This window comes from Etheostoma spectabile, chromosome 12, assembly GCF_008692095.1.
Source record: "Etheostoma spectabile isolate EspeVRDwgs_2016 chromosome 12, UIUC_Espe_1.0, whole genome shotgun sequence".
In the NCBI taxonomy this organism is placed as follows: Eukaryota; Metazoa; Chordata; class Actinopteri; order Perciformes; family Percidae; genus Etheostoma; species Etheostoma spectabile.
In genome coordinates this window covers 8239351-8248530 of record NC_045744.1, presented here as the reverse complement: position 1 = coordinate 8248530, position 9180 = coordinate 8239351, and the positions used below count along the sequence as shown (strand labels likewise).

Genomic DNA, 9180 nt, shown 5'->3' with positions numbered 1-9180 from the left:
TCAATGGATCCATAGGCAATCAGAAAAATCCCGGTTGAAAATCCCTGGCAGTAAATCTTACCCATAAAGAAAGTTGTTTTAATTCATCTCTTTTGTCATTGTGTGTAGACTAATAACGTCACAATTATTATTGCAATTTATATATCCCCCTGCTGCTCATGTGATACCTGTGTAGTTTAAAATTGTTGGAGTAATTAGTTTCAGCAGTGTTATTTGTTAGCCGTTACTGCATTGTGCAACAACAAATTATTATGTGAATTAGTCATGTACACCACACATTGAGTGCAGAGGATACAACAATATTTCATTTTACAATATTAATTTTATTATCTTAAAACAAACGATAAAAATTAGAACCAGCTCACAGCCAATAGTAGCACTGTGCATCAAGGCTCATCTATTAAAAACTGTGTGCAAGACATATTTACACTGATAAAAACAATTCTGCTTAAACAATGGGGCTACGTTAAAGAAGAATCAGTTTAATACTCATTCCTATGGATTAGCAAAGCCTTTACATCACAATGTCAAAGTCAGCAACCAACACCGAGTTGGCTGAGTCATTCCTTTTAACTGCTTTGTCAGTAAATACTGCATGTGCCATTACTGTAGTTGACCTGACTTCCCTCTAAACCAAAGGAAAAAATCGTCCCTGATGCTTTTTAAAAATGTCTTTATTTTTATCTGATTTGACTGCCATCTAGTTTTAAAATGAACCTTTAAACTATACAATGCCAATGTATTTTAAAGTACAGTAACATTAAGTAACTAAAGTAAAACACATTTGTAACGGTTCTCCCATAAAACACCTACTGTACTGTGTGTATATATATATATATATATATATATATATATATAATATATATTGCACATATTTTAAAATGATGCATTGGCTCAGAATATGAAAATAAAAAAAACGGTAACATTGGTGACTCCAATGGTATTGTGGCCTAAAGACATTTATTCCAGTTCTTTGAGGTGCAGATATCAAGGCTGGGCTGCAGAAGCCATCGTGGAGGCGAGAGCTGAATGAATACGAACGTGGAGCCTGTTCTCAAAGTCATAGCCAGCATAGTCCTCCTGCATTGTTCATGGAGAAAAATAATTAGTGCATAAAATAGTATTTTGTAAGTGCTCTTCTCTCTTACAAGCACTGCAGACCGCACACTCGGACGGATCAATGCACTGGCTTTCCAATCGTGTGGCAGCGTATCAATTAAATAAGCAGAGAGCCCACTGCTCGGCTCGCCCTGTCAGACATTGCTGCATCTGCTCAGGCATGCAGAGTTGGCTGTGACAGCAACAGCAGAGAGGGAGATCTTTGCTACGTTAATGTCAGCTGCCCATTCACTAGGTTATATCTACGACATTCCCCTTCCGGGATTGGTCTGTTGCCACCAGAAATTCCATCAGATGTCCTTAATCTTACGCTTTCTTTGTGTTGGAATTTTAAACTCCAAATGGATTTATGAGGACTATAGTTAACTGCTCCTCAGATCTCTGCAGGGTAAATCCAGACAGCTAGCTAGTGTGTAAATTGTTCGTTCTTACTTTAAGACACCTGATATTCTGGGACACATCACTTGGCTCAGTGTGGCTGGGCTGTGGCCTGCTTTGCTGTGTCATAATTTAATGCTGTCGGAGTGAGTTCTCCCCCTCCCGGAAGGCGTAAAATATCCCTGGTTTCCTCCACAAAACAGGGGAAGTCCAATTAACAGGCTGTTCCACACAGACATAGTGGCAAGGACCTGGCGTAGCTTCAGCCACCCACTCTCTTTGTGTCCAAGGAAAACATGAATGTTGCCTGTGCTTGTGAAGGCAGATGTGTTTTCACATTCTCAGGACTGCTGAACACATTTCCTTCTCAAAGAGTGTTCTTCTTTTGGTCCTCATGATCTGGTGGCTGAGCAGGCGGTTTGTCAGACCACACAAACCCAGTCTACATGCATGGCCAATTGAGCTTGTTGGCTGCTGTTTGTCCAGCTGTCAACCCTCTGTACTAAGTTTACTGATTTATTTCTAATAATTTTTGGGGGCTTTTCTGCCTTTAATGGGCAGGATAGCTAGGTAAGAAATGGGGGGATATAGTGGGAAGACATGCAGGAAATTGTTACAGGTTGGACTCAAACCCTAGACCTCAGCGCCGAGACATAAGCCTCAATGCATATGTGCGCCTGCTCTACCAACTGAGCTAACCTGGCCACATGCGGCTCCTTAATTATATATGCTATTATCAGATGAGGTAGCAAGTGTATTGATCTGTCATAGTGCCCACATCCTAAAAACTTATACCGGGCCTTGTTCCAAAACTTTGACTGAGGGCAGAGATAAACAAGACAAAGCCCAACCACTACAGAAATGAAAAAGGCAATGTTGTGATCTCAGAGATTTTGGCTAGGCTTTGTCAGGTGTAAACTAATAATTAGGCCTGGAGAATTAGTGATAACTTGCTACCACCTACTTAAACTTTATGAACAATCAAGCAAATAAAAAACAGTACAAACATTTAAAAAGAAAGCAAAAAAGTCATGCAATAGAGAAACCAACAGTACCTTAGCCTGAAGCATCAACATTCTGCCCTTCCCTGCAGACTGGGAAAAAGACAAAATGTGTAATTCTTCCATCTTAGATAAGGGAAACAGTCTCTGTTTCCATGTCTCTCTCACTCTCTTTCTCTCTCACACACACACACACACACAGACACACCCCTACCTACCTCTGGGGTGTTCAGCAGCACACAGCCCAGTTCATAGCAGGAATAGGGCTGCACATAAGAATTGCTCAGACGGCCAACCTCATCCCTTGCAGCCAGACTGAAAAACTGGGGGGGTGGGGGGATCAGTTATGCTTGTTATGCACACTAGATAACTTATAGCTATTATCACCACATCCTATACCTCGCATAATCATACATTAAGAGTACCTGAATGGCATCGTTGTTATTATGAAGACATCTTTTTATGGCACCAAGAAGCAAGTTTTTCAGGCCTGCACACGAGGCATCGTCAATCCCCAGCAGGACTAGAACAAGACAAATACAATTAAGCTACGCCCCATGACGCAACAACAAACGAGGCTGCAATACAACATGAAAACTAGTGTGACGATTTAAACATTTTAAAATTGATTACCTTGTGTCATTGTCTGAAGGTTGGTGGTGGAGCAGTTGGGTAGAGCTTTCCACAGATAAAGAATCTCAATCACAGACAGGATGCAGAGTTCTTTGGACAGACTTGTGGTCTTAAGCTTCTCAGCCTAATCAAATGTGTGCATACACACTTATTTTAACTGTATTTTTGCACCAAGGATTTGCAATAGAAAATCAGCCGGATGCATACTCACCCTCTTCATGGAGAACATCTCAATCTGATTATTCTTGCGTTTTAAAAGTTTTTCAACATCCTTGAAAACTGTGACAGCGCCTTCTAGATCACCTGTGGCTCCTTGGCACGCTACACAACAAAATGTAATTTGGGTTAGGAGCTAATACCAAACTCACAAGAAATGCCCTTCAAGGCTTGTTTGTTTGTACGGTTCCCACCTCCAGTTAAATAGGCATAGTAGCACTGGGACCAGCGAGACTCGGTCTTCAGTCGCTCAAAGGCCCTGTAGGCTTCTTTGTAGTTTAGTTCGATCATGCTGCACCAACCTAAAATGTTCAACAAATTTAGAAAGTATGATGCAGACTAGCGCTGAGCAAGGCCGTTTGAATTCTGAGAGAGAAAATAGTACCTATTTCATATAAACACACGTGCTGAATCTCCCTCTGGTCAGAGGCCAGATCTAAGGCATCACGGAAGGACGTCAAGGCTGTACTGATCTGGCACTAGAAAGGGGAACTTAGTGGTGTGAGTTACAGGCTCAGGCAATATTAAGCTTTCCCAAGGTCAGGAGGAGAGGCCACATAGCAGTCGATAGCAAGGTTTATTCTGAACATGTATTCACCTCGAGGCGTTGGACTCTGCCTTTGAAAAAAGTGAAGAGGGAGGAGTTTGGATAGATAGCCTCCCTTTGTTGAAGAATGGATTTGGCTTCCATCAGGCCTGCCTGTGTGTCTGTGCCATCCAGAGCAAAGAAGGGCTGCACTACTGTGTGGTACCACAGGAGGGCCAGGCTGGGAGGGAAGCACAGAGGCTGGAATGAGTGGGTGACATCTGGTTTGAAATTAGAACAGTTGTTTTTTTCTTAAATTTTTAGATTTAACTTACTATATATACATACATACATACACTGTATGTAAAGTGAGATTAACCATATTTAACAAATACAGACAAAAAAAAAAGCTAAAACAGCGAGCGTAGTGTTACCATTATTGACCATGATAAATACACAATTAGTTAACAAATTTCCACTCTTGGTTTTTAAAAAGGGGTTAAGTAGGAACAGAGTTCCTACTTAGATTCATTATATTCTAGGAAAAAGAAATATTTAAGAATGGTTTATTATGAAGGAATGTTTTGGCAACATATGCTGCAGGGTCTGGCATCAGTTATTAAAGCTACTTACAGGAGGTTTTTTTCATGTTTCTGTGTTTTACTGATTTGTTAAATGTTCGGTCAATGCAGTAATTTTTGCTGATGGCGTGATTTGTGGTAGCCACCATCATAAGACAGTACTTTTAAAAAAGGTGACATCTTTTTTCTTTATTCTAGAAATGATGCTGAATGACTTCGATCACTTTTAAGTTACAGCCAGAATACAGATACACAAATGTACTCACTCACATACTCACGTAGCTAAGGGGGCCTTCATGTCCTTACTTTCACTGGCGTATGTAAGTGCTGACAGGCCTTGAAGGCGGTTGCCAGGGAAGCCCAGCAGGTTGACAATCTTCAGGAGGTGCGGCGGCACCATGGAGATACAGAGGTGGAAGAGGCCGTAACCAAAGCTGACCGACCCTTTTAGCCGATCCAGAGCCTCTGGGCTGATGCCGCCCAGTCCCAGGGATGGGCTCGGCCCGGGGGAAGACGTGAGGCTGTGGTCGGAGGTGTCAGAGGACAGAGATGGAGGCGGTTTTGCTCGCTGTTCAGAGGCCTTTATTCTGCTGCTCTCCTGCAGGTGTGTGATGTCGCTGTAACATTTGTTGTACATCTTCCAGGCTTTACGTAGGATCCAGCCTCCTTTGATGTATGCTGTCAGTAGATTGAAACTGAGGTCAGAGAAACATGCTATGCCTTGCAGAGGACTAGTATTTAAAAATTATTTATTTAGTATATGCATCTGGTAATATTACAAAACTACAAAGTTCTTTTTTTTTCATTTCACATTGACAAATGTGTAGCGTTCATAGCTAACAAACAAGGACTAAATGTGCCCTTACATGACAGCTCTTGTTTGATGAAAGACAACACTGCAAGGTAAACCTGGCAGTCTGCAATGATGATCTGCCTCTGGAGTCGGTCCACTACAGCAACCCCCGACCTCTGAGAGTCCATCTGCCCACACAGACACCTCACACTAGACTGACGTAACAGGCAAGCTAACAAACTGCAAACCTGGACATTATGGTCCAACATAAAATCCTCCTTTTCAAGAATTTACATTTGTTCTATCATACGGTATACATTCAATTCCATTAAGTTTTGAAGAGGTTACTCACATTCCTCTTGATCTTGTTTTTAATGGTCTCAATAACACCGGTGTTTTCACTCTCACACAGTCTCTCTGTAGCTTTGAGGTCCTCAAAGGCCAACTGCATTTTCTCCTCCTCAAACGTCATCATGGCATTCTACAAAAGGTTTGTCGGATAAATAATCCTCATTAACATGCAACCATTCTCAAATTAATGCTGGGGGTTGACAGGTTTTACTAGTGAAGCAAAACAGCTAACCCTAGTCTGGCTATCACCACACTGCTCCTGTTAGTAGTACTGCATCGAAAAGTAAACAGAAGCGCACTACAGTCAGGACACGCAGCTAGCTAGTAGTAGCCTTGTACGTTGTTATTGAAGCATTGGATTGGAAACAAAGGACTAGGAAACATGGTGATGCAGCGTGCATTTAGAAGGTGTACAACTAAACCAAACAGATGGGCACCACCAGTCTCCTGATGTTCTGTCCCTGTTCACTACGCCATCTCCAGCGGGTGCTGTCTCTACAGACGCTCTCTCTCTTTCTGCCCTTTTAGCATCCATCTCTATTAGTTCTTCGTCTGTGTATTCCAGCTCATACAGGTACGATTTGTTGGATAACACACATTCATCCTCTTCAAAGTCAGAAACACTGGCGTGGCTGTCAAACATGGCCATAGTTCTATATGTTGTTGATTCCCTCGTGCAATGTATTCTCTGCTTCTCTTCCAATGAGTGGCACCGGCAGGTAAATAAACTTGCTTGATTGTCATGTGAACCAGCTTTCTTTCTCAGTTGCCTAGGTAATATCACTCCGTTGCTGCTGTAGCCTGTGCTACCAACTATAGGGAACAAAGTATAACTATTGCAATGTGATGCAAGGGTAGTTGTATTTCTAACATTATTCTATTAACAGACATTTACATTGATAGTCTGGCGTTATAATTTATTTGCTTGGGGTGTACTGTGGCGTGGATAAGACTGTTTTTAATGGCGGGCTAGCAGATACTGTTGACTTGCTTTAGCCTAGAACCAGCGAACTCTACAACTGGAAGGACTGGATGAAAAGTGTTTCAGTGAAAACTGTCTCCACTGATAAAAAAACACACAAAATTCGGAACCGCCTCTGTAAGTTATAATATCTCTAAATTGATCAGTTTATTAAGTGGTTATAATTATTCTGGCAGCACAGGCTCCAACTTTTCTGCTAGCTTGCATAATAATCTCTGAATATGCTTTTTATTTGTTTATATGGGAGGGCTGCACTTCCAATTCATTTTTGACAACATCTTCCTTTCGTTTCTATTGAGTTTCAATCCACTTAGAAGTTTAGTCAGTCACACCTCTAGTTTTGTGCTAGAAAAAGAAAGTCTGGCTTTGTGCCTGGCAGAAAGACAAGGGAAGTTCCTTGAACCTCATCATGAAACAGAAGTGGTTAAAAGTGGAATTAAAATATAAAGTAAACAATAAGAGTGCTGCAAAAAGGTGTTGCTTCTCAACTCACCAGAAAACTTACAAAACTGGCACCAAAACTCATCAAAGGACTGTGGTTCCTGGAACAGAAGATAGAGAAGAGATAATGGACATGTCAGTGAGAGACCTGCTGTGTGAGCAGGGAACGGATCTAGAGGCCATTAAAGTGCATGGTGGGGGGAACCGGTTTCATGCATCAAGCACTGGTTTGGTTCACTGTTGAGACATGGACAAGCTGAGGCACAAGAAGTCAGTCAAACAAAAGCAACTTGATTTAATAAGGGTGTGGAACGTATTACTGAACCCCCTCCAACCATAATGCAACACACAATGACCCCTTAACAGAGTCAGGGGAACGTTATCGGGAAACTGGTTAATACAGGCAGTCACAAGCTCATCCTCAGTTGTTGTATTATTTGTCTTTCACTTCCCTACTTTTTTTCTAATGCAATCAAAACAGCATGGCACATAGTGCTAAGTGCAATTAGTGGAAGAGGTGACATTTAAGCCTTCACCAGGGGTCAGGACCCATAGGGTTTGCCCTTCTGTGGCATCAACATTTAACTTGAAAGTAAACATTTCCTAGAGATAATCAGCCCTTATAACAGCATGGTATGATTGCATATGTACAAAATCATGCAACCACCAAGTGGACTATGGTCTGTGTGCAGTGACTCCTCATAAAAAGCAAAGTAATGTTTACCTGTGACCCATCACATGTTCTTTAATTGAAAAGGACTATTTATTTATTATTTAGCTTTGCATAGATGACTACATTTCAGGCTTCCTATACTGCAACATGTCCCATTTTTACCCTCAGGACGAATTCCTTGGTCAACTTGGTTTTGCAACTATTCAAACAATTGATGAGTGGTTTTGATAATAAACTAGCTGGGCCAAGGTGAGATATTTAACCCAACCCTGTTAAAAGTAACTGGAAGCTAGCTACTGGCGTAACAGAACTGTATACCTGTTAAGCATGTCTTTTTTTTGTATAATTACACTTGTAGCAACCTATCAGTGTGACCATATATATATATATATATATATATATAAATCCCCCTCTCACCCCTTGTGGGGTGGTATGTGTCATCCTCAAGCTCGGGTCCTGGGAGTTTGAAGGTTACCAACAGTATCTTAGCAGTTCCTTGGACTGCACTCTTCTGGACAGAGACCTCTGATGTTTTACCTGGACTCTGCTGTAGCCACTTTCCCAGTTTGGGGGTCACAGCCCCCAGTGCTCCAATTACCACTGGCACCACTGTTGCTCTTACTTTCCACATCTTTTCTAGCTCTGTCTGTCTCTCTCTCTCTATATGTATATATGTATGTATAAAGAGCAATATTAGACTGTTTGAGCTTCACAAGACACATTCTGGGTGTGGATATTTGCCCAGGGTATTTAAACAAGGTTTATCCTGCTTGTGACCGGATCATATGGTGCCACAGTAGAAGTTGGGGTTTTGTTTTGCAAGCCAAGCAAAGACAGTGCTGCAGGGAATAAAGACGGTGATGGCTTCTACTTCATGCTGGTTGACCCCAGTAGTAGCCTACTTTGAACACAGTAGCTAAAGTCGTAATAACATATAACAACCCCTTAGATAGAGCATATTTAATTATCCATCACTCAAACGTCAAAATAGAAAGTAAAACAGTAAGCTTGTTGTCTCTGAAATAGACAGTACCAGACCTGTATAATCTGAAGAGCTCGTCGCTCTCCTTGAATCCATTGTTGAGGAGCATATTGATTCCTTTCAGTGCCAGCTCCGCGTCGTTGATACCGTCCGTCTTGTCATCATCCACGCTTCCCGGGGCTGGTTCTCTCAGCTGCGCCATTGAGATATCCAATACCGGAGGCAAGGAGCTGGACGCGGCCGGGGCCGGGGCCGGGGGAGAAGAAGCAGGGAGGGTACGTGCGGTACAGTATCTCGTTAATTTACTGACACAATAGTCTCAACCAGTGGCGCAGTTTTCAGCGAACCCAATAACCTTCATATTTTTACACGAGGAAACTGACAAGCGAACATATTCAAATAACTAACCGCTAACTACATGCGCAAGTGCTAGCCGTTAACCCGGCGGTTGTGTCGCTGTTCCGTATTCTGCCGCCCGGCCGGTGGTTCGTGTGTTCCTGTGCA

At 42.1% G+C, this 9180-nt stretch overlaps 1 protein-coding gene across 3 annotated transcripts; it reads right to left on the bottom strand.

Moving 5' to 3' along the window:
* Positions 1 to 305: 305 nt before the first annotated feature.
* LOC116698494 (tetratricopeptide repeat protein 39C) lies at positions 306 to 9162 on the bottom strand. 3 transcript variants are annotated; one of them, XM_032530432.1, is made up of 14 exons: positions 8733 to 9162; positions 7074 to 7122; positions 5600 to 5728; positions 5321 to 5435; positions 4733 to 5132; positions 3946 to 4114; positions 3733 to 3826; positions 3542 to 3649; positions 3343 to 3452; positions 3132 to 3255; positions 2924 to 3021; positions 2717 to 2821; positions 2553 to 2591; positions 306 to 1080 (listed from the first exon to the last, which is right to left on the bottom strand). In XM_032530432.1, exons 1-14 carry the CDS (start codon positions 8876 to 8878, stop codon positions 988 to 990), a joined length of 1779 nt encoding a protein of 592 aa, XP_032386323.1. In that variant the 5' UTR covers positions 8879 to 9162; the 3' UTR covers positions 306 to 987. The 3 variants fall into 3 exon arrangements, with proteins under 3 accessions (XP_032386323.1, XP_032386325.1, XP_032386324.1); XM_032530434.1 differs by lacking the exons at positions 5321 to 5435; positions 5600 to 5728; positions 7074 to 7122; positions 8733 to 9162 and having other exon boundaries at positions 4761 to 4987; XM_032530433.1 differs by lacking the exons at positions 5321 to 5435; positions 5600 to 5728; positions 7074 to 7122; positions 8733 to 9162 and having other exon boundaries at positions 4725 to 4976.
* Between the last annotated feature and the right edge of the window lie 18 nt (positions 9163 to 9180).

What these genes read in the sequence shown, in the direction of transcription:
- LOC116698494 (XM_032530432.1), bottom strand. Translation starts at nt 8,878, where the DNA reads ATGGCGCAGCTGAGAGAACCAGCCCCGGGAAGCGTGGATGATGACAAG. An exon ending in ATGAAGGCCCCCTTAGCTAC is followed by an intron (nt 4,115 to 4,732) that starts GTGAGTATGTGA and finishes CTTCCCTCCCAG; the next exon opens with CCTGGCCCTCCTGTGGTACC. An exon ending in TGTTGATGCTTCAGGCTAAG is followed by an intron (nt 1,081 to 2,552) that starts GTACTGTTGGTT and finishes TGAACAATGCAG; the next exon opens with GAGGACTATGCTGGCTATGA.